Source organism: Hirundo rustica, chromosome 1 (genome assembly GCF_015227805.2).
Source record: "Hirundo rustica isolate bHirRus1 chromosome 1, bHirRus1.pri.v3, whole genome shotgun sequence".
Classification (NCBI taxonomy): domain Eukaryota; kingdom Metazoa; phylum Chordata; class Aves; order Passeriformes; family Hirundinidae; genus Hirundo; species Hirundo rustica.
In genome coordinates, this window is record NC_053450.1 from 73,824,286 (window position 1) to 73,849,110 (window position 24,825).

At 38.4% G+C, this 24,825-nt stretch overlaps 1 protein-coding gene across 7 annotated transcripts in view; it reads right to left on the reverse strand.

The window, feature by feature from the left end:
* Positions 1–24,825, reverse strand: part of CTNND2 (catenin delta 2) — a 641,697-nt gene that overhangs the window by 156,958 nt on the left and 459,914 nt on the right. For all 7 annotated transcript variants that reach the window (XM_040063932.2, XM_040063957.2, XM_040063974.2 and 4 more), the window contains one exon: positions 7,379–7,511. In XM_040063932.2, coding sequence (XP_039919866.1) covers positions 7,379–7,511 — 133 coding nt within the window. The remainder of the gene's footprint in view (positions 1–7,378; positions 7,512–24,825) is intronic.

The window sequence follows — 24,825 nt, forward strand, 5'->3', positions numbered from 1 at the left end:
ACACCCTCACTATTTACCCCTTTCTCTTCTCTGATGATAATGAAACATAAATATATGGGTTTGGGGTTTTTTTGTGTTACAGCAGAATAGGAGTGTATTTGAGTCATGTATATGCCAGAGAAACCTACAACAATGGATACTCAAATTGATCAAATTGTTCCTGTCACAGTTTGGTTTTGTAATTATCAGCTGCCCAGTTGACCAAATGTCATTTAGTAATTACAGATCAGTTATTTTACACTCCAAGTTACTTTGCATGTAAGGTATATGCAGCACACCAGAAATACTGTAACAGTGTAACCTCTCTTGGCTGAAACACATTCTTTAAGCAGTTCAAAAGCTATTTGGAAAACTAACATTAAAATTAAAATAAATTTTGAGGTGGAATGAAAAATGGCATTCCCCATGCCAAAGAACAAAAACCTTGAACATAGTGGGACAAGAAGTAATCATGTATCTATTTGTATGCCTCGTCTTCCTCATCTTACTGCGGAGAGTGAGACATCCCGGTGTTGTTGATGGTTCTGAGTGGAAGTTACACCTAACTTTTTCTCAGTGTAAAATCATATCCTTGAATAACAAGATGCTAAGAGTGGAAAGACTTGTTGCGGAAACTATTTCAAGCAATGCAAACTGAGACAATTTACAAAAGACAAATCAAAGGATCATTTCCAAAAATACTTTGAGAGTAAAGCATAAAAAACCTCGAAGAAGCAGCATTTTGTCTTTGAATATTTGACAGTAAATAATCCATCAATAAAAACTCCCAACCTTTACTGCAAAACAGTATACCTTCTGTTGATTGACGTCTTAGAAAACAAACAAACTAGAGATAGGTACAAACTTGAAAGGTAGGTCTTGTAAAATCACCAACGAGGATTTAGAAAATTAAAAAATAATAAATTTCTTACATAAAGACTGTTTCTGGGTATGCCACTGGGTGCTGCTTTACTTCATATGAGTAATTTCTACCAGTAAAAATACACAGAAAGTGTATTGAAAATGGACTGCTTGACATCTGCCTGCAGAGATGAATACAGCTGCCCAAACTGTAGACCCAAACTGTACTGCAGTAACCTAAACACAGGTAAGCAAAAGCATGAACATCTTAGTGCTCATTTTAGGAATCAGGTATAGGCTAGCACCTTTTAATATAAAAAAAAAACATTATGACAATAGGAAATTCTTTGTAAAGCCATTGAGGGAAGTAATTTCTCAAATTGTGAGATTTTACCCATAGAGTTATTTTAACATATGAAAATTATGGTTATTGAAGTACTAACAAAATGTTTATAACCAAACAGGGAAGTAAAATTTCTCCAAAGGTATACAGTATCACCTGTGAGGTACTTCTTTCATTTAAATTAAATATCTTCTTGCATGCAGAGATTAAAGGAGTTCTCATAATGTCTTTAATGGAAAACTGACAGTGTCACCAGTGTACAAGCCACATTCCAGCCTTTAACTGAAGAGATTTTAGAAGTAAAAGGAGAAGAACAAGGTTATGTATGAGAAGGTGAATCCAGAATTATAATTCTTATTCAAACACATAGGGGAAAAAAAAAGAACATAAAGTCATTTGTGTTAGAATAGCCCTTCAAGGTCATCGAGTCCAGACATTAACTCAGCATTGCCAAGTTCACCACCAAACTAAGTCCCCCAAGTGCCACATCTACACGATCAGCCCCTTCACCAGCTCTGCAGCCCTTCTCTGGACACGCTCCAACACTTGGATGTCCTCCTTGTAGTGAGGGGCCCAGAGCTGGACACAGCAGACAAGATGCAGCCTTACCAGCACTGAGTACAGAGTGACAATCCCTGCCCTGGTCTGCTGGCCACACTATTGCTGGTACAGGCCACGATGCCATTGGCTTTCTTGGACACCTAGGCACACGCTGGCTCATGCTCAGCTGGCTGTCGACCAGTACCAGGTAAATGGGTCCTTTCCTGCTGGGCAGCATTCCAGCTTTTCCAGTAACTCTCTTCCCCAAGCCTGCAGCATGGTAAGATATTCTGTTTTCTCTGACTATCCTTATGGAAACAGAGTGGAATGTTGCAGAACACTGTAGAAATCAAACCAAGATACCCTCTGAGGACGATATGAGCACTTCCAATCCTTCAAATATTATGAAGATTTCTTTCAGTCAGCATGTCTAAAAGCAACATTATGGACTATTTCTCCATCACCCCTTACTAAATGCAAGTATTCCCTGAGAGAAAACCGTGCTAGAACCAGGTGTGCACGGATCCTTGACCATCAGGAATCTATCAGTGCAATGGACAGCGTTGAAGCTGCTACAATGCGGAACTATGTGTATTATAATGAGGCTAATGGAGTTTATGTCCACTGCCTGACATGTGAATAAGCAGGGTACTGTGTTGAAAGGGTGCTGGGCATAGTCTAAAGGACTCACAGAAGAAGATGTAGAAACACCTTTAGATTAATGACAAAATGAATGCGAATGATGGGCTTCAGTGAGCTGAGAAAATAGATGCTTTCAGTGTGCAGTCACTCAGTTTTTAGAACTCCATGTGATAGTGTCAGGACCAATACTTTTCATCTGAAGGGAGTCTGTAGAAACGCTCTCCAAGATAAAGAGGACACTGTCCAACTCAGCAGTATTTATTAAGGATGCAAGGGAAGGCTTCAGGCAGGACAGTTCAGCAGTTGCAGTTCTTTTATCTGGCATCTTTGAAATATTCTCCTGAGATGAGAATCTCAAGTGCTCTGACTTTGCTGGCAAAAATTAATTTCCTAGCTTGAGGAAGGGAATCATTGGTGCCAAAACCACTGAGTGACCTGTTACACCTTTGCAGCTGATGGCAGGCTGCCATTTTCCATGAGAGCAAAATGGTGCTGGCGTGTGAAACTACACAGTTCAATCCTTTTATCTGGTGACCTCATACAAAGGAGGAAAATGTCATTATAGGAAGAAAAAAAATGCTGTGGAAGAATGAATCCTGTGTTTAATAGAATGTGCTCTTTTAAAGAAATGTTCTCTGCAGAGTATTTTAAAATGCTTCTCCTTTCCTATATCCCCTGTCTGTTCCTTCTTGGCATCCAGGAGCAGCTACTCTGGCTCTGCTCACAATCTCGCCATTGTTGGTGTAAGAGCCTCTCCTGAGGAGAAAAAAGCCATCTGAAAGGGTCTTCTTGTGCTCTTCTGCCTGATAGGCTTTTCATTTGCCTTCAAATATCTGATCAAGACTTCTTCCCTCCTTCTCTTTTTCCTTTTCGTTACATTCTTCACTGTCAAAAGCGAAAGAAGAATTTATCTAAGAACTTACTGAAGTATTCTGACATTCTGAATTTTGGAATTATTGTGCCTAACTGTAATGGGCTGCCTGGTAATTTTTATAATCTTTAGACTTCTGCCTCCCTACGTCCCCTTCTATGTATGTGGGACCTTCAGTGAAGATTGGTCACTATTCAAAAGGAGATGAAAAATCAAACTGTGAAACATTGGCAAAAATAATCCAGTTTCTTCAACTCCATTCTAATGTCTGCTGCATTGCATAAGCACCCAGCACAGGGAATAAAGGTAGAGAATGAGAAGCACTACTGAGAGCAAGTTATAGCACCTGCCTTGCAGTCAGCAAGACTCAAGGAGACTCAGGAGTAGCATTTATGAAAAACTTAACAGATTAGAGCAGGAGTTACAATTGTACTTTGAAATAAAGGCTTGCACTGAATGGTTTTGAGCAGCACAGAAGTGGCAGCACCAGCAAGAAGTAACAGCACCATCTTTATCAATGGCCAGTGTTTATTGCATTTACCTATTGCTCTTCTGCTGGGATCAGGGCTGGAAGGGGAAAAATACAAATTCTTCCAGAAATATAAAACCTGATTCACTCCAGAAGCTGGGTTTATTTTAATAACTTTAGCATCCAGCCTGGGACATCTTCACATAAACAGTTACCAACTTTGTTTGAAGTACTTTAAGACAGAGAGGGGGATTTGCAGACCTCATTGCTACGTAAGATTGAGCAGGACATTTACACCGATGCAGCACTAAAAGCACATTTCTAGTGACATCACCAAATTCATAAGCACACCTGTGATCAAGGTGCTCTAGAAATAACACCTACCATAAAGAACATGGTCATGAAGGGAAAAATAGCTCTAGTTTCCCTAGCCATGCTAGGGAACAACATTTTTGACCGAGCGTCTTTTCCTCAGTTGTTTTCTGGAGAGCATTTCCACTTCCTTTTTTTGATGGGGGGTTCAGCAGAAGCAAGGGGTAGTGTTCCACACTTCGGCCACAGAAATTGAAATATTTTAGAAGATAGAAACATAATGGTAAAGCCATAAAAGGTACTAGGAATCTCAGAAAAATCACAGGTGCTATTTTCTATTTCTGTTTAAATTTTAGGTGACACTCTTCCACAAAAGGAATATAAGGTAGGCCTTTGTCCAGCCAAGTACACGAGGAGAAATTTTATATATATCCCACTAATTTATGAGAGTAAGACAAGTCTGCCACTATACAAAAACAAAACCAGAAGACTGAAAGAATGGTCATGTTAAGATCATTAATCATCTTTTCGGGTAAGTGATACAGTATAGACCATGCATAAAAAAATAATAAAAAAAAGTATTACAGAACAGCTATTTCCAGAAACTCTGGATGTAATAGCCATTAACTGCACTTTGAGAATTCAATGATCAATAGTGACAAAGGTAAGAGAATTTTTTTGCCTTGTCAGGTAAATCCAGAATTGAAACTTTAACAAATGCATTAGATTTCAAATTCAATACAACCAAGTAAATAAACTAAATTGTTGTATAATATTATTCTTTCTGTGCATGCATGTTCAAGTGTACATTAAAGTGTACATTAAAGATTAACACTTAGAAAACTGTTTAGCTCGTTTCAGTTTTCCTCAGTGCCTGTCAGGCACACAAAATAGCAGCAGCATTCTTTACTTACACATATCTATGTTTGTCCTTTCTCTAGGATATCAAAGACCACCAAGACAGTTTCTTATCTTTAGCCCAAGTCCTTTGCTATATTAAAGCTAGATATTTCATTAAAGAGCAGTCTTCTCTGCTTCAAAATAATTTTTTTGCTCTGTAATCTCAGTAAGAGATTGTAAAGAAAATATGCTGTATCCCAGTGGTTTTTTCCTTGTGTCAGAGCTGGCAGGATTCCCTGAAACCATGTCCAGGCAGGACTGGAATGCTGCAGTCAAGAAGAAGGAATTAGATATTAAGTGTGGTCATTCACAGACAGAGGAGAACTGGCCACACCACACAACTACAACACAAATACTTTGCAGAAAAGAGAATTTTGTTATACGTTTCTATTATTTAGGTGTTAGCTCAACTCATAATTCAGACACATCCTTAACAGTTATCATGGGAGTTGTTTCAGGCAGGTTTAACAGGACTGCTCAAGTTCCTTTGGCTAGATATATACCTAGGATAAATCTGAGATATTTGTTGTGATACCTCCTTATCCACAGGATTTTAAACTCTCACACAAAAGGTTCCTTGCTGTGAAATTGTGATTCAGTGGAAAGTTGAACAGAGCCTAGGCACACTACTGAGCCATTTGGGTAGACCCTGATCCCAACAAATAAACACAGAAACTGTTTCAAGTGCTCTGCTGAGGCATGACCTAAGCACAACAGGAGTTACCATTAAACAATAGAGGTTAGTACATAGATAGATATTGACAATAGTTTGATAATGTTGGGTTGAAAAGGCTGAAAACCTTCACAAAGCATTAGGAAAGTATACAATCCATCCCAGTATTTTGTCATCTTACAAAAATCCAAAGTACCAGAAGTTCAAAAGCATATTTTTAGATGAACTGTTTTAAGAAAGGTATTTCAGTCTGTTTCCATAGCATTTATGTATTACATAGTGAGGAGCATATAAAACTCCTGAATAATAACAAATGAAGTGGGGGAATCCTTGTTTTATCTGCTGTCCTTTCTCACAGAAGAATCTCAGAACGCTGCTTAGTGCTCTACTGCTTTATTTGCCTACCTTCACCCTTCCAGCTCATGAGCCTGAAGCTTACAAAGGCTGATGTTCCAAAGCTGCTGGGATGAGTGAGAGCAACAATGACCAGACACCCTTTTTTTTTTTTTTTTCCCCTAAATGGTTAGCAACAGAAATTAAACCATCTGCCTCCCTCAAACAGGACACTACTTGAGGGGCCTCAATCTATGGCTAACAGGAGGCAGCAGAGATTGTGCAATGAGTAAATTGAAAAACTAATTTCTGAATAAGGATGAGAATTAAGTATAGAGAGAGCACGCAGTTAAAATTTTCAGTTCTCTTCTCCAGTGCACAAACATTCCTCACTTTAACATTCATGTAAATATTTTTTTAATTACTATTTCTAAGATGTTTGAGGTGATGTATGCAAGCAGTGCAGTTCTGCCAACGCCAGCAGACTACTCACTAAGGAACTTCCTGAGCATGAAAAAGCCTGGAAGGGAAGGTTCTATAGTGGGATAGATCCACAGCGTGGTTTGTACTGAGGGTGAGGAAGATGAAGCACTGGCAAGTCAGCATCACTGCACAGTTCTGCCAAATAAGCAACAGGAGATCTTGATCTCAGTTTACCTTTACATGCCGGGCTAAAAGGTGCCAGTAGAGGCACAGATTTATGTGCACACCACATGTCCCTGATTAGCAGTGTCTCTGAGAGGGCCAGGGGAAGCAGCTGGGGCTGGTAACAGCTTCACTCATTCAATTTTAATTGACTGCTGTGTGTTTGTCAGATCCCTCAGAGCTGCCTTCCTTCTGTTTAACTTGTGCCAAAAGCTGTGCTGGTCCCATTAACCACGGGGAACAAACAAGAAAGAAGTACCTGTCAGCTACAGGTACAGAAAAAGGTCTATATTGATGTCTGAATTACATTTTAGATACAACCCGCACTGAAATCCAAGATCATAGACCAATGAGCACCATCCAAGCTGCAAACCCAGTGAAATTAAAACTGTTTGCACAATTATGCATTAAAGCATCCTTTGATTTAGAATTTTTTGCTTAATTTTCATTTTCTGTGTTTCTATTTACTATCTAGATGCCTGTTGGAGAACCCTAAGAAAATGCCCATAAGTTTCAGCGAGATCAAGGCTACACTGCTAGTTGATTACTGAACAATTATGATACAGTATTTAAATAGTACGCAATCAATCAAACTATTCCAAAGAAAACAAAAGAATGAGTTATGACAGTATTTTATGCATTTTTTATATTTTTTAACAGTAACAAATTACTTCAGTGAAAGCTTTAGTAAAATGGGTCCAGGCATATATCCATGATGTCTCTTTTAAGTTTTTTAAAGCACACATCAATAATTGTTGATGATAAATAGCAGACAGCAACACTGCTGGAAAAAGGGTTTACAAATCTTACCTCTGCTTTTATTTTATTGTCTCCGAAACAGAGGTGTTGCAAGTAGGCTGCAGCATTCGACTGTACTGAGGGAAATTGATGCTGTAACATCTGTATAACTTCTGGAAGCTCTGGATCCCGCCATCCAAACTCTCTGTGCGAAAGCAATTACGAAAGATTCATCAAAAAATTCTGCTAATAAGTGGATAAATGAGCCAACAAAGAATACAGAAATGTCTAAATAAAATCTTTGTCCCCCCATTATTATCAAAGCAAACATTAAAACCAAATAGGAAGATATTTTTAATTTTAAACTGTACTTCTCTGGAAAAATAATTGTACAAAGTATAACCAGAAGAAGTAACTTTGTGGAATTAGTTCTCCAACTGATGAAGTGTCCTAAATAAAAAGGCGATATGAAATCTGAACATAAGAAAGAAAATACATGCTCGTATCACCACGAACGGTTTGCTATGAAATGCTAATTTGTAAAAAAGTCCTTTTTACTTATTGCTATCTCTACGCAATACCAGTCACTGTCTTATATAGAAAGCAACAAGCAATTTTGTTTTCTGCCTTTATTTTTTCTTTTTTTCAGATACAGTCAATGTAAAACTCTTGCACATTTCTGGCCCTACTTGAGCACTCAAGTCTTTGCACTTTAATCCTAGGAAACATGAAACATCATTAACATCAGGTAAAATAACTGAATCCAAGCATGCTGAACAAGTCCCAGTACATATTATGCAGCTTCCAGACCTGAAATTAAAATCAATCAGTCACTTCAGGTGATTTTTTTCCCTCTCTGAGCTTATGGGTAAAATCATTCATGGAATGGCTTTGGACTTTGTGTCCCCAAAATAAGAGATACACACAGTCTCTCTGCATGATATACTTAGTTATCACATGCCTTTTCCCCAAGAGTTTATTTTTTGTGCCATATAAATATTTTGACCATCTTCCATATAGTGGTTCATGTTTGCGCTAAAAGAGGAGAATTAGGAAAAAAGGTAACTTGCAAAAGAGTTCTCTGCTGCAGTTACCATGATCATTTGGGACCTCAGTGTCAAAAAAAAGCCCTGGTAGACCTGTTGCAGAGTCCAGCTACAATACTCAGACAAAATAATCCCCATCACCAGTCTCCTTTCTATCTTACAGGGATTTTTCTGCACTGAGGCCAAGTATACATCAAAAGGGAAATTCACAGTATCTCCCCAATCTGTCCTAAGCACACTTCAAATACAACAACTCTCCACAACATTTCAGGCAAGGAAGACTCACTTTACAATAATAATGAATTGCTACAGAACAGAGGAACTGTCTGTTCTCATGTGTGACATTTGTCAGATTGAGAGTTGTCATTACAGTTGTATCTTTATGGAGATTCAGAATATGAATACGAGATGTAAAAAAAAACCACTCAGAATTTCATTGGTTATTTCTCTTCTGACAAAACATAAGTTAACTGCTGAATTTTAGAATTCACATTAAACATTTAATACAAAGAATTCACATTAAATACAAAGAAACCATAAAGATGTAGTAATAAATCACATATGGACTATTCCAATGAATTTTTAGATTATATAGACTGTTGGAAATCTCTGCAAGAGACATGTGCATAGGTTCAAAAATATTTTAACATTTAATTGAAATTTTGAAAAGTCAGAGAACATTGTAAAAAGTATAAGGGAAGGTTACAAACTTCAGTAGCCAAAGATTGCGAACATCACATTTCTGGCATACCATGACTCTGGTAACAGGTGAAAAGGAAGGGGTTCACTGGCTAAGGACACTTTTTTATGTTTAACTTGCTAGAGATCATAGAAACAATGTGATCTGACAGGGTAGCTTGCTCTTATATCTGCTTTCTTTCAATTAAACATGTTAACACTTCATAACAGGTGCTTCAATGCTGTTAGACCTGCATTTTATAGAAATGGCTCTAAACAAACCAAAGACACCTTCCAGAATTTTTGTTTAAATAAAAATAAGAAATGAAAGCAAAATCCAATAACCTTACTGAAGACAAATTATTTATCCTACCTCCACTTCCAATTTATTTTCATTTTCAATCCTAGATGTGAAGTGCAGGTGTGGGTATTTTGGAAGTCATACAAAATACCAGAAGAAAACAGCTTGAATGACAAGAGAACATTTGAAATGAGTTGTTTTACAGCAAATAACTACATGTCAAAGTGTGGGAACTACTGACAAATTCTGTCCAAAAAGAAATTTCCTCTTTCTCAACATGTGTATTACTTAATCCAACCAAGAAACAAACCAACCAAAACCCAACTAAACAAAAGGCCCATTAAGTGCAGTAATACATTTTGCACTCCAACCATCAGCTCGGGATTTTCTTCCTCTTGTCCAGGAATCCAGAACAGAACAGGCAATGAGGGGGCAAAAGGAAAAAGGTCCCTTCATCAAAGGAACAGTTAATGGTTTTCAGGAACCCGCAGTCTTTACATGGTACTTAAGTTTGAAAGCAAGGCTCTCCCTACTTTCACCCTCTGATCTCCCAAAAAAGTCAGCATTATGAGCGAGGTATGAATTCTTGCTGCAAAAGGATGTGTGCACTTTGGATGTAACTAGAAAATCAGAAAAGAAACCCCTAGCACTGAATACTGAGTTTGTTACGTAACCAGCTTTTGGAGAGCTAATGAACAAAGCAGGAAAAGGAGTTTAAAAATTTAGCCCCAGTATGCACTGTCATTTTAAGCAGATGGTCTCTAAGATGATTGTATTTTTAGTAGTTTCTAAATGAAATACAGTAGCTACATAAAACAAACAAAAACTTCTGTCAACAGTTAGGGCTGCCTGAATAATTGTGATAATTTTAGCAGCCTTCAGGGCAAGAAAGAGTTGTTTCTAGGGGTTTAAATTTTGCATTTGATTTATGTCAGTGTTTTATAGGTGGAAAAAAGTGAGAATGAGAAAGAGGATTGTTTTTTAAAGAAAAGCAAGTTTGCAGCTCTATTAACATATATTTTAAAAATTTAAATACAGGTTTTGGGTTTTTTTAAATTTAGCTTTATTATGAAAAGTTAGAAGGGCTACTTAATGAAGTCATCTGAAGAGGCCTGGAGAAGGAAGGAAGACTGGTATTCCTTAAAGACAAAGGCACGAAATGTATGTGGAACAATTTGCATAGATGTGGGGGAACATCCAGGCCGTGCCTCCAAGTATACATACCTAAATGACAAAAAAATATGTATTAAAATAGAGAGCTAAACAAAAAGTAACAACTAGTAGGAGTGACCTTTTTCTCCCTACCAACAAAAAGTAGTAGAGTCAGTATTTGACAGAGATAAGATTAAAGGAAAGTAAAAGGTTAAGGAAAATGAAATCTACCTTGATTTCTGTGAAACATCTGATACTGCACCATATGCAAATTGACAAAACTGGCACTCTAAAATTATAAAGTAGAATTTAAGCAGAATTAGAAATCACAGTGAACATCCTAAACAAACACTATATAAGCCTGTGTCATTTATTAAAAACATCACCATGCTTACAAAATCTGAGTGAGGCAATCTACACAGATGGTGAAACAAGCCAGAAGGCTGGAGTAAATCTGAGGAGGTGCGTGGCGTCTTGAGAATGCTAACAAAGTATCTGTGTGGTTGATCAGAAAATAAAGAGCAAGGTAGGAGCTGTCCATGCAAATCTGCCTACGATTTCCTTGGAAAAAGAACACTAATCCATTTAGGTCAGCCAAAGGCTTCTGGTGGCAGTGTGAGCTCTTCCACAAGAGAATCCCAGCTGTGCAAGAACTTCACAGTTTGTCTGGAAAGCAGCATTTGCTGTGAATTCCAAATATTTTGGCAGGTTGTAAAAGTGCATTCTTTTCTAAGAAGCGTCTTCATCTGAGGAGACTGACTGGAATACACCAAGGTGTTCCAACCTTTCTTTGATGGAAACTATGCTTTAGGATTGCAGAATTCGTCTACTTTTGAATCCTGCAGAAGGTTTTAGCTTGAGGTGGTGACTAAGGCAGATGTTCCACAGCGTACACCAGACTGCTGCTCCAGGAGTGGAAGAGGACCCGAAGGGGAACACTAAGCTCTATGTAAACCGGCAATACATATGCCTAGTTATTGCAAAAGGCTACATCTTATTATGAACAACTAAAGAGAACCAACAAGGAGTTCTACATGAGACACAACAGCTCTGACACAGATGCAGTAGCACCTGGAAATCCAGGCTCACTTGGGTACTGTAAGTAATGCACTGAAAACAGGTCCTGTTCCTGCTATCGTATCACATACATGTGCCAGAAAGTAAAAGAGATGCAAACTTTAAAGAGATTGTTTGTAATACAGCTGAGTGCATTGGCTCTGTGGGTTCACTCAGAGGTGCTGATGAACACGGAGGATGTACTGCATATGAATATTTGCTTTGATTAGGCCAGAATTTTCTTCTTCAGATGCTGAAAATGCCGATAGTACACAGAAAAGCAAAGCCAAAAATCCTGTTACATAGGTATCTGTACTGATTTTAAAAATGCTGCTAAATGAGTTTTTAAAACACAGGTCTCCAGCTGGTAATTAAGGATACTGATTGCTTCTACAAAGCATTAGATGAGCAGGTGTGATGGCTCTGCCTACTCTCCAGCCATTGGTCACAGTGAATCTCACGAGAGTTTGGGTTCTTATTTCTGATTTACATTATTAGAGCAGAACATTCACATCTGATCAGGCAGTTGGCACAGGCAAGCACTGACACCCAGAGCTATTCCTGTCTCTGCAGCATTCCCCAAAGGCAGTGCTGTGAAGACGCCCCCTATAAAGAACCATATGCTGGATGAAGACTGAACTACCACCGAGCATTTATCTAAGAAAGAGAATGCACGATTTTTTATTACAAGACTCTTTAAACCAAACTCGTCTGTGTGTTCCTGGCTGTCTTAATATGCATGTGAAACAATCTTAAACTGGTGAAGGAAAGGTTTTCATATGAAGTGGTGTGCAAAGGCAATTCAATCCGAGCTAAGGATATTCCCTCAGTTTTTACCTCGTAGATGTTGTGGCATTGCTAATGCCAGTCTTAAAAGACTTTCTGCTGAATTTATGCCTACAGACATAGACCCTTCTCTTTGCTTCCTCCCTCAATTCAATAAATAAAGTCTGAAAATCTCCTTTCCCTCATTTCAGAAGGGAGAGCTGTGAAAATGGTTTTCTGGTAGCACTAAAAGAAAACAAACTACATGTAGCTCAGGATCAAACACAAGGAGAACTAATCAAAAGCTGAGAGAAGATCAAAGAACTAGCTCCTGTGTTTAAAAGGAGAAATTAACTTCTATTAAAATATTTGGAAGGCAATATACCAATACAAGAATCTCTCTCTAAGGACTTGTCTTGGTACATTTAAAAAAAGCAAAGATAAGATGTTAAACCCAACTAGAAGAAGAAATCAAGAATACTTAAACATAATCCACAGAAAAGGAATGTGATATAAAGAGGAAGGAGCCATCTAACAGTTGATTTCATTATTTTCTTTCTGTGGTTCTCTCACAGTCAGTCCAACACATATTACACTTAATTTATTGTGAGTTAAATTTGAAGTGCTTCCTTTAAGTACTTTCTCTTTTTCAAACATACTTCTCCATGTGTACCCATACACACATACGCAGAGATTGAGATCCTGCTCTGAATGATCTGCTACAGTTTAAAAGAAGGCAGAACTACTATATTTGCTTTGAAAATTGAACACATGAATACTGGATAACTTCATCTAGTGGTTATTCTACATTCTTCTATAACTAAAAAACTAAACTAAACTAAATCCATGACACTTCAGCACTCAGTCTTAGGAAATAAAATAAATATATCAATCCCTGTTCTACTCACTTTGGAAAATCCCCAAAACCCTTCAGCATACTCCCTTCCCCAGAACTTGGGGAAGTGGAAACTTGGTCAAAGGAGTGTACAATAACAAGCAATTGACCATCATCCTTGAACCCACGGTGACACAAACAGCACGTAACTTACCACAAGATGTAGTAACAGCCTGTTGGGCCTCATGCAAACCCCTTAGGACAGAAATGAACCATTATCAGCAGACAGCTCCCTGCACTTCTCTTTTTGTCCTTTCAAATTAGATAAACCAAACCTTACTGGAAAAGTAAGGAACAAAATAATCTGACATAGTTTAGTCTAAATTTGGAAGTACCAGAAGGACGACAGAGAAAAGGCACTGAAAATGTATTTTCTATGAATAAAAATGTTAGGTTCTTATGAAACAAAGAAATATGTTATTGTTTATTCCAACCTTAAAACTGTGGCCTGTGTGGGCTGCTCCCTAAGGCTGATCCCAGGTAATCCACCATCACACAGCCTAAATGTGAACATCTCACCAAACCCGTGATTCTGGAATCTTGCAAATCTTCACCAGTTCTATCTTCCTCTAAAATAGTTCTTTCTGAAAAGCTGCTCTTCAGAGCTTTTCGAATTTAACATGACTGTATGTAAAACAGCTGTAAAAGAGTCTGGCACTCCTGCCAAAAACCTGGATGTTGCTCTTGGGTTATGACATTTTCCTTGGTTTATGCTTTCATGTGGCCTAAACTAAAACTGCCATGCAGTAGTGCTTACACAGGTTCAGCACAATGTGGTTTTTACGACGTATTTATGCCTGCTAATAACGTGCAGAGAAGGACGTACCAAATGTAATGGATTCTTGTCCAGCTCTGCCAAGCAGTGATGGAGATGCTCAGCATGTCCCAGGTCTTTAACACAACCATAAACCTGGGGTCTCAGGGTTAATCCAGTAGTTCAAAAAATTACATCTTGAATACAGCAAAGGGCTAAAACTGACTTCTACAATGGCAAATATACCTTCCTGCAGTTCTGCCTTTGTATCCTTTATATTTTCTCTGATAAGGCATCACTTTTCTGTTATTTAGATTTTAGAGTTAAAAAAAACCCCCTAAGCTGTGAGCATGTGAAGAAGCAAGATGAGAACTACTTCAATGTAACAAAAATGGCCCGGAGCTGAACTGTCTTAAGATTTTGTGAACATTTCATTTAAGAGGAAAAGATTTCAAAGATGATTCAGTTGAGAAAAGATTACCTAATGACACTGGACTATGTGCTACTTACTACTCCAGGTTACTGCCTTCAATACAACATGATAATATTCAGAGGTATATATTTAATTTACAAATGTCTTTTTAACAAAAATGTTTTTATGAATCTTTATGAAATTTTTTTTCAGTCTATATTGGTACTGACCTCTATATTAATTCTCTCACTCCCTGTGAGGGAGCTTGCATTTCTTACTCTTACGAAAAAAGCTGCCTGTACTCTGAGGTAACCACACCTTCAGTACCTGGTATAATGTTATCTCTCCTCTACTGCTTGAAGAAGGGACTTCAGTGCTTTAGACTATCTCTTACTTTGCCATTTGTATTACTTGGTTTGTTTAATTTGTTTGTTTTAGTTAAAAAGTGATATTTGTCTTTTGGGGCTGTTGAGCTGAAAGCCTAGAAAAACTTGTTTTATCTGCTCTTCTGCAGGGATTTGAATATACAGGGACTGCCTCTGCAAAAGCAAGTAAGAGGCAAATGAGCTAAGCTATCAAGATGTCTTTAAGCTGCCTAATTTATCTTCTTTTTGCCTGTGATGGGCAACATTTTCTAACCCCCAACTACAAAAGGGCCTTACAGTAGCTTAATATATTGCAGCTGTGAAAATATGCCGTGTTAACCCTTCCCTGAGAGACCAGCTTACTTGGCCTCCCTCCACCTACAGGAGTTCACACATCACAGCGCAGATTTCAGGAGATTGTGAAATGTTATTCACTGGCAGCACTGCTGTGACAGATGCAGATATGCTTTCCTCATAGATCAGAAAGGTGGAAACTTAGACAGGAGACTAGAACAGTACACAGACCTAGGGGATTCCAGCCTCGACTCTGTCATTGACTTACACTGTCAGACAGAATTATTTACTTTAATGCCTTTCTCTGAGGTTTGAGAGATTTTTCTGCCTTCAGAGACCCGTAAGTCAAAGTTGTCTCCTTTTCTAGAACTACTGTTCCCACTCAGAGTCTCCTAAACCTTTCTGTAGTCACAGAAAGAAAACCTTCCATATAACAACAGGAGACAAAAAGGCTTTTGAGACTCTGCTCCTATATGGCCATATAGAAATGTATCCTTCCTAAAGAACAAATGTTACTCCACAAACTCCTGATTTCCCTACGAAAGTGGGAGAAGCATTTTAAAAAGGAAGATATTTATTTTATTTCCCTGCATGTACGATATCACCAAAACATTGCAGCTACAAAAAAAAGAAAGTGAATAAAAGCAGCAGGAACCCTTAAACATTAGCCTAACAGCACCAACGTTAATGATTTAAACCACACTCAGGTGGTTTAAATCAGGCAGGAGGGGAAGCTGGCACACACAATATTCCCTGAAAGGCTCCAAACACTCCCGTTGGTTTTTCGAAATAACCAGAACCACAAAAAGTTCCCAAAAGGTTTTGAGGCACACCACCACTCTCCAGTCAAAGCTTTCCAATGTGCTGTTAAGCAGAATGAGTTTCAGAATAAGGGACGTGACAACACAAGGTTTGTCGCTCCCTGCTGCTCTCTTTGCCTGATCAAGCTTCTGGCTTCACGTCTCAAGTTTGATGGCAGGGACAGGAAAACTGCTTCTACCCTTTTCCAGCAGGGACGACAAAGTCAAGCTTTTTAAGGTTTAGGCAAATCGAGAAACAATGGAACTGGATGCTTCTCTCATGTTCTCAAATGTAAAGCTTGGACATAATCAGTGCCTGGATAACTTGCAGGCAGCCACGGGAAAGCAGTGACCACCAACACTAGAAACCAGGTGTTTTCTATGTGTGCAAATAGCAGAAAATAGGAAAGTCCAACAGAGCATACAGTTTAGCACAAGCTGCAGAAATACTTTTCACAGTTGGGGTGGGGCACCAGGAAAAGGTGTTAATCTAAACTAACAGACAGTCTTAATCCTAAATATCTTGTGTTATCTCAGTCCTTCATGATTACTCCACTGAGTGCCCTATTGCCTTGTTTCCTTGCTGCACAGCAGAAATCCACACCATTCTCATCCCCACAAATCCATACCAGGCATCATTCTTATCTATGCAACACTTTCCAGCACTCCCTGTCTTCCCAAGCACAGTAAACTCTTAATAATAGGCATTCATTTGATGCTTAATAACAAATATTAAACAGTAAAACTTTACAGTGAGTCAAGCTATTGATAAAAACAATACAAATTGGTAAGTCCAGAATTTGTCCTGAAACACCAACTCTGGAAAACCAAGAAAAAAAAATACATAAATTTTTAACACTGAATTTAAAAAAAGAGAAACAACAAACAGTATTCATTTTCTTTTCTTACAACTACACTCCTATTCAGTGTTTTGGAAAAACTGAGGAATCAATTCTGTTCACTAAAGTTGCAAGCTGTACAATACTATACATACACTTGAAATTGATCTTCTTGTCAAAGGGAAATAAAGACTAATGGTTTTCCTGTGCTGCCTTTATTTCAGTTTTCATTAAGCATGGAAAAACTGATCTCCTGCATGCTAGCTTGATGTACCTCAATGTACAACCACCAAAACAATGCAATAATGCAAGACACGTTTGATACTCAGGAGACAGAAAGTTCATGGAGTCAGTAACAGGAGAGTCAAATTGTTAAAAAATTGCTCAAATAAAAGCTGTTGGATGGAAGAAAAATTATCCAACAGCAACGAGTAGTGATACTCAAATATTGTTGGTACTTCCCATCACATGCTTTTCATCTTCTTCAAAGCTTTGTAAAAATTCTAGGGAACTCTCCTAATGCAGCACATAGATATCATCATCTTCATGCCAGGCATGGGTAAAGAGAGACAGTGCTTACCTGACTCTCTGACAGAGGGGGAAAAAACCTGGCAAAAGTTAAAAGGGCCACTATTCAATCCTCAATCCTGATTTTCAACTCCTGGAATCCAGAGAGACTGATTCACTGTTAGCTGACTGCAAAAGGTTTTCTAGTATATAAAAAATGCAGAGAATCTGGACACTACTTCAGGGGAGTGCAGGGCAAGAAGAGACCTTCTGGGCTACAAAGCCAATCTCTGATTGCAACCGTCCTGCTATTTGGCATGGATGCTGCCACATCCATTGCTTAAGCTAAAGATGGTTTCTTGTAGCCATCAATTGGCTTGAATTTAAATCAATCTCAGATTCTGTTGATATAAATTAACAACAGTTTCGGTTCATAAATAATATCAATAAGAAAAAAGATCTGTCACACATTCTTTCAGAAGTGTTTTTTTTGTTACAGGTATTGCTGTTTCTAACTGGGTATTTCAGTTTTGTCCTATTCTACTCAAAGCATCAACAAACATAATACTTGTCCCACTTTTCTGAATACTAAGAAAACAAGGCTGTACTTCAGCAGGTAAATGGAGAAAGGATGATTTCTAGAAATGGCTGTCTAGAAATGGTAATGCCTCTGATCTCTCTTTAGGCCACAGTATAACCCAGAGAGTCTTCACAATGACTCAAAAGCCAGCAGAAGAATGATGAGTTTGTCAGTCATTAAAGTACTACCAAGTGCTCATCAACACCAAAGAAATCCATAACCCCGAACTGATGTATCAGCAACAAAAGCAGACCAAGAACAGTGAATCCCAGCTGAAACCAAGAAGTGCCTTACTAAAATTAATGCAAAAGCTGAACCAGAAAAAAAATTTTACATGGATGATATTCAGAGTTTAGTGCAGAAGTAGGCTGTATCTTTTAAATTAACCTAAAATAAACATCTCACATGTATATTTGAGAGTTTTACCAATGTAAAATCCAGCTCAGAGAAAAACATCCTTTGAATGGGGAAAACTAGCTCCTCCTTTAATTGCCATCCTGTCAGGACACAGTGGGAACGTAACTTTTCTATTCTTGAGTAAAAGAATGAGGCTGCAGAATGTGCTGTACAGCATTTCTACAGAAAGGTTTCCAGCTGAACCGTGAAACACTGCATGTATCTAATAAATCCACTGGAGACAATCATCAGGGTACTGACTCAGGGCAACTGCCCTTATTAATGAATGACAGATATACTGCCAAGGATCTGTCATTTGGAAATCAGAATCAATATCTTAAAGAGGCCTTTGAAACTTGAATATATTAAAGGAAAATATGTGCCTTAATCTATCAAAAATCCTCAGCCAGTGGAAGTACAGCTATTGACAGAAAAAGAATGAGTTACTTGTTTTTTACTTAGTTGTTACATGTGTGGCACTTATTTCCATGCAACATGCTCTGGGTGGATTTTTCATGTGACATACTAAATTGCAGCGCCCATCACTTTCACTGATCCAAGAATTTAGCTGGTGAGCGACACCCTGCAATATATTTTGCCGGGAGCAAGAAGTACAGACTGTGAATTGTATCTTTCCCTTTGCACCACAGAGCTGATTTCTTTTTAGGATTTGGTAAAATCTTCCTCCATATTTCCTTATGGGAACTGAAAGTTCCACTCCCTCAAACTTCGAAATTCTTCTCTCTGTGCTCAACTGATAGCATCAACTGCATCTATAAAACCCTACAAAGCAGAAAAAAATATGTTTTTTACACATCTTTGAGTTTACATTTCTGGTCAGGTTAGGAAAAATACGTATGATTTTGAAATTCATATTCTAAATTCTTGTTGCAAATTCCAAAGTCAATTTCAAACACGGCAAAGTTCACAGATTTTCAGCTGTGCTGTTTGCAAAAGGAGGGCTGGAAGTGGGAAAAGTCTGAGATTTTTCAGGTTTGTGTCAGTACTTGCTGTTCATAAGTCTTCTAACAGCAAATACAAATTCACATAGGAGCTAGCGTTCTCACTACAACTTGATAAAAATGAAACTGATATCCAATTTCATTAAAACTCACCGTGGAAAAGCCATGGAACTGTTCTGCAACAGAGGATATTATATTTGGTTTTATTTATTTATTAGGGGAGAAATCACTATATAGGCTATTGAAATTATTTTTCTCTGTTTCATAAAAACATGTCCCTCTTCTAAGTTTTTTCATTTCAGCATAAAGAAAGATGATCATACAGCAAAGCCCTCTAGACAACACCACACAGGAAGTTCAGAGCACATCAGATTTCAGTTTGAGATTGCACTTTTTAATCACTACTTTAATTTATACTGAAGTCTCTTCTACTCTGAAGTCAATGGAAGGCATATTATGCTCAGAGGTGGCTCAGAAAAAATTCTATATATGAATTTATATGCACAAATCAAATTACTGTATTAGATTTTTCCAGAAGCTCCTAATGTACTTTAAGGAGAATGTTCTGCAGCCTTCCTTTCACACTTGTGAATGCCTGAGACAGAGTTATTATGGGTATTTTTGGAACACATAAAATTACATGTTTGTTGGCAAACACCTCAAGGCTTTCAGTCTTTTAGATGGGAGTCAAGTAATATTGTGTTTTTTGGTTTTCAGGACTGTACCATGACTATGCACTGCAGTACTCTAAGAGGTGGATGTACTGAGCAGGAAAGTACTTCATTCTTTCCTTCCTTAAGCCATGCTAAAGACTAATGTCAGCTGGCTGACAAACACAAAAATTAAAGTTAGATGTACACAGAAAATAAAGTCTCTATCTTAATTTGCTACACAATGAGATCCAAAAGCATTTAACTTTTGTGGAGTGTACAAGACACTCTGTAACTGCTTTAGTATGAATTACAGATATATAACTATCAAACTGGCAACTACATGTTTTGCTTGCATAATATGTATTTTAAGTAGAAATAAAGTTTGTTAAATAGCTACTTGTGTCCATTGCAAGTTCAGAATAGGAAAAATTCCAGGGAAACAATAATTAAAGAGAGATTTGGAGTATGCTTCAAATTGGCTTTGCAATATATTCCTTTCTCAAGGTTTTGTATAACTGATTATATCTTTTTTTTTAAATTTTTATGAGTAAATAGCAAAACTAATTAGCTGCACACTATTAAGTTAATGCACATTTATCTACAACAATTTGATTCTGACTGTGAAATAATCTTTCTAGCCCATAATTACACTCCAGCTTAATTAGCATAATTTCCACAGCACATTCTTTAATAAAGAAGCTGACATAAGGGTTGCTCTTAAACACCAAGGATATTCTAGATGAGTAGAAAAAGGGAGACAGGCAGAGCTGCATTAAACACCTATTACATTACCAAGACAGTACACATAAAACAAGAGTATGAATTCAACACTATCTGTACCATCACAAACATCTCAAGATGCTTTCGCTAAAGATAAGCAAAATACTTAAAGGATTTGAGATGTCTCTCAACCACTCCACTAGAAGTGGTTCCAACATCCTTCACAGCTCCTTCCTCCCCTGTCACTGCATTTCATCCCCCTCACCAAGGACAGCCTGCAGATCGTTCATTCTCCCGCTCCAAGTGTTAGAGGAAACGCATACGGTCTTGCATTTCTTACACTACTTTAAGCACAGGCAGTCAATTTCCACTGAAGAGAGTCACTGTGAAAACACAAAGCAGTCTCCAGGCTCATTTAGTCTTTCATTTGCTGGTGAGGATTTAGCAACCGGGACTCTTATGGACACCTACTTCCCAGGTCCCACCACACCAAACTTGTGTTCTGCGGCCAATGTGGACAATGCGTATGTGGACAACGGCACCTGAGTACTGCTGTGCTTGATATGAACACTGAGTTTGGAGGAGAGGCCCTGCCTCCCTGAGCAACCCTGTGATTCAACTTGTCCTTCTCCTGCCAAAGCCCACAATGTGCTGGGTGTCAGAATGTATCACATTTATACAGCTGGGTTATGAAATGTAATCTCAAACATAACACAGTCACAAAGTACAAAGTCTCTTCTGACAGTAAATAACTAAAATTAAAAAACAAAACGAAACAACCAAATCAAACCACACCAAACCAAAAACCAAAACAAAACAACCCCCAAACCCAAAACAACAACAACAAAAACCTAACCCAAAAAACAAAATAAGAAACTTTCTTGTGTCTTCACCTGTTTCCAAATAATGGTCATTTAAAATGAAATGTTATCTGAAGTGCTCTTGGGTTCCGTGAAAGATTTTGACTAAATATATGCTGTTGGTGAGGATGTCCTTGTACTCCTCCATAGATACAAGTGGTGAACTTCACCTGTGAAGGATTACCATTTATTGTGTAAGATGATGAAAGACACTAAGATTATCAAAATCGGCAAGGTGATTTAAAGCTGAAGTTCTATTTTCATTTAACCTCATAAAGGATTTTAATTTAATCAGGTTTCCAAAATGCCTAAGACTCTCCTGAAAATGTAGACTTCAGCTTTTACATCACACAGGCACTTTTAATAACTTTACTTGCTCTAATTAACTTTTTATTTTAAGGTTAGTACTATTAGGCAAGACAGGACCAAAATGATCTCTGCATACTAATCAGTCATGGGCTGCTGCTGGAACATAACATAGGAGAAGATGTCCTAGAAATTCAACAAAAATTCAGAGCAACTGATAAAACAGGTCTTGGAGAAAAACAAATCGGCAATACCTATTTCAACTAACTGCTTTCTTAGGAATATGCACAACTAGGCAAGTTCTGCCTGATTAAAATTTAAGATAAGGAAATACATCCTAAATTAGGTTCTAAAAGAATTTTTATTCAGACATATAAATGATGCATCAACTACTGTCTCGAGACTATATAAACACAGCCTGATCAACAGGTTTCAAAAGCACAAGGAAAACTGAAGATGCCCCATAAAAGCTGCTCTGTTGTCCCATCTCAGAAGTGATGCAATCCAGTATTTGTGGAAACTCTTGAATCTCTCAGGGAAACCCCCGGGGGACTTTGCTCTGGAAGAATCCACCATAGAGTTTCCTCACCCAGGCTGAAAGAAAAGTCTTCCCCCATGGTGCTCTACAACACTATGTTAAGCTACCTCAGTTTTGCTTTCCTCATTTGTCCATGGGCTTTGCCCACCTCTGTTGTTCATCTATGTCCCTAGTTCCCGTGGTTTCTCCTGTCTCTGTTTCCCCATTGGCTATGGTATCCCTGGTGGCCTGCCCCCATGTCCCCTCTAGGTCATTGCCCTTTGCTCTGCCCTTGTACCGCCCCTTGCCCTCAGACCACTGGCCCCTGACCCCATGCTTAACCCCGGGCATTCCTCTGATCTGTGTCTTTTGTCCCTGAACCCTTCGGCGTGTCTGCAAACTCAACCTCACTGGAACTTACGCAGGGGATCCTTCTTGCCCCTCCTCCTGAGCTAGCCGTGGTGTGTGTGGTGTGTGGACTTGATCGTCTTGCCTGTGTGCCTACCCAAGCAGCTCTTCCAAAAGAGATGCTTACTGGGAAAAGGTGGCAGCAACCACCATCTATTGCTATTGCTTTGGCAGGAGCAGGGAGGGAGGGAGTGAGACCATGGCTAACTAGTCCAGCAACTGCAAAATCTGCTTGACCTTCAGGCCCAGGGCTGCTTAGGAGGATGCTGCTGGGACAGGCAGCTTGGGTCTAAGCCAGCACCAGCCAGGTTTGCTTACAGCTGCAGCTCTGCAGCTCCCATCAGTCTGCAATGCAAAGCCAACAACAGCTGAGACTTCTGTTCTGGTCCCCGTGAACTGGAGTTCCACACAGCAGAAATTAAAAGCTGGCTCGCCAGAACACAAGTATTAACCTTTTTCTGAAGGTAAACTTTACTTGTTATAATTAGGAATAGAATATGGAAGAAAAAAAAAGTCATATGTTTCAACAGACTGAATTACCTTTGTTAACAAAATTTTACCTTAGCCAGCTGTTTAAAATCAGGTTATCTATAAAGATAGCATGGTAACCAGGTCTATTAAAACATGATAATGATTTTGGCTGCCAAACTACAAGGGCCTGGCTGTGAGTCTTTGTTTGTCAAATGCACATCCAAAATGAATGCACCTAAAATTACTAGCCAATTTTGTACACCTTGATCTGCTGGGTTTGTCTTGTTCTTTCTGCTTGACAGTTATTTACCTCTGCCAAATTTTCCTTGCAGAACATCAGAGCACTGAGAAAAGAAGAAAGCAAATCAGCTTTGCCTTCAGTCCTGCACCTTTGAGTTAGGAGATAAAGAGTTATGGCTTGAAGAAATGAGATAAAAGCAAAGCAGTATACTCACAGCCACAAACTCCATGGATTAAACTAAGAAAAAAACTCCTGAAGGTCAGGCAGAGATCATGCAGAGTAAGCACAGCAAGAGACAAGGAAATGGGAGGCATAAATACATTGTTATTTTTTTCCATGTAATTTCATATCTCTATACATCTGGTTTGATACCTATTAAAGAAAGCCCCACTGAAAGGCCCTTCTGAAAGATTTTTGAGATCTTGCTGTAAAAATCATTGACTCCAGGGCAAAATGTTATTATAAATGCTGCCACAGAGGTGCAGAGTAGTCACCCAGACCGAAGTGGTTTTAAAGAGTGTGAAGATCTAAGACAAAAAAACCCCAACAGGAGGCAGATTATTGACTACCATTTGTTAAACAAGCACTGTGCAAAAAGAAAATGAGAGAAGCTTAGTGAAAGGCAATTTGTTTCACATGCCTAAAGAGGTTCTGTTTCTCATTTATGTCCAGGTGTTTTGCCCTAAAACTGAAATCTCCTTGGAATAGATTCCTCATATCCCAGTTCTGAGAACTGATGCTGACTGGAGAATATAGGCACAACATGTATCTAAAGAGAGGCTTAAGAAAAATTTCCTCACATTATTAAAAATAATCCCAGTGCATACAGCTGCAAAATGGTCAACTACTAATGCTCACCAGGACAGCCCTTAATAAAATGACACCTTAGGTCAGCATTTTACCTGATCTGTTACCACATTGTTGACAAAGTACAAGAATGACTCGCACAGCTGAACAATTGAAACTGGGTGGCTTCATGACTGTGTTAGCAAGTTAGACTTGGTCTTTATTTTTCCTGTGATAATGGAATTACTCAGCAATACACCTAGATGTCAAAAGGAAGAGTCAACTGGCTGAAAACTTGGATTTTGCTTTACATACACTCAAGAGATATTTAATTACAAATCTTGAACAAACCGGGGAAGTACACACAGTATAGCTGAGTATTTATGTGATACCAATCACCAGACTCACCAATACCTATCAGCCTTTACTGCCATCTGTTCAGCAGTCTCAATTGTTTACCAGCTGGGAAACAACTAAATTCTGCTCCCACCATCTTCCTTAAAAATACTTTCATCATCAACTACAACCAGATAAGAAGCTTACATTTCTAGAGAATGCTGCTGGCCTTGGAACTGTTTTCCTTCCGTGTCAGCATGGGATAACATTTTGAAGAGTCAAATTTTTACTTGTCACCATGATTGCTCAGCACTATATTTTCTTTTCAGACATTTTGATTTTCATATTGTAGCCACATACTTAGATGCATCTTTTATTCCATTCTATGTGATAGCAAAATTAAAGTATCAAATAGTTTC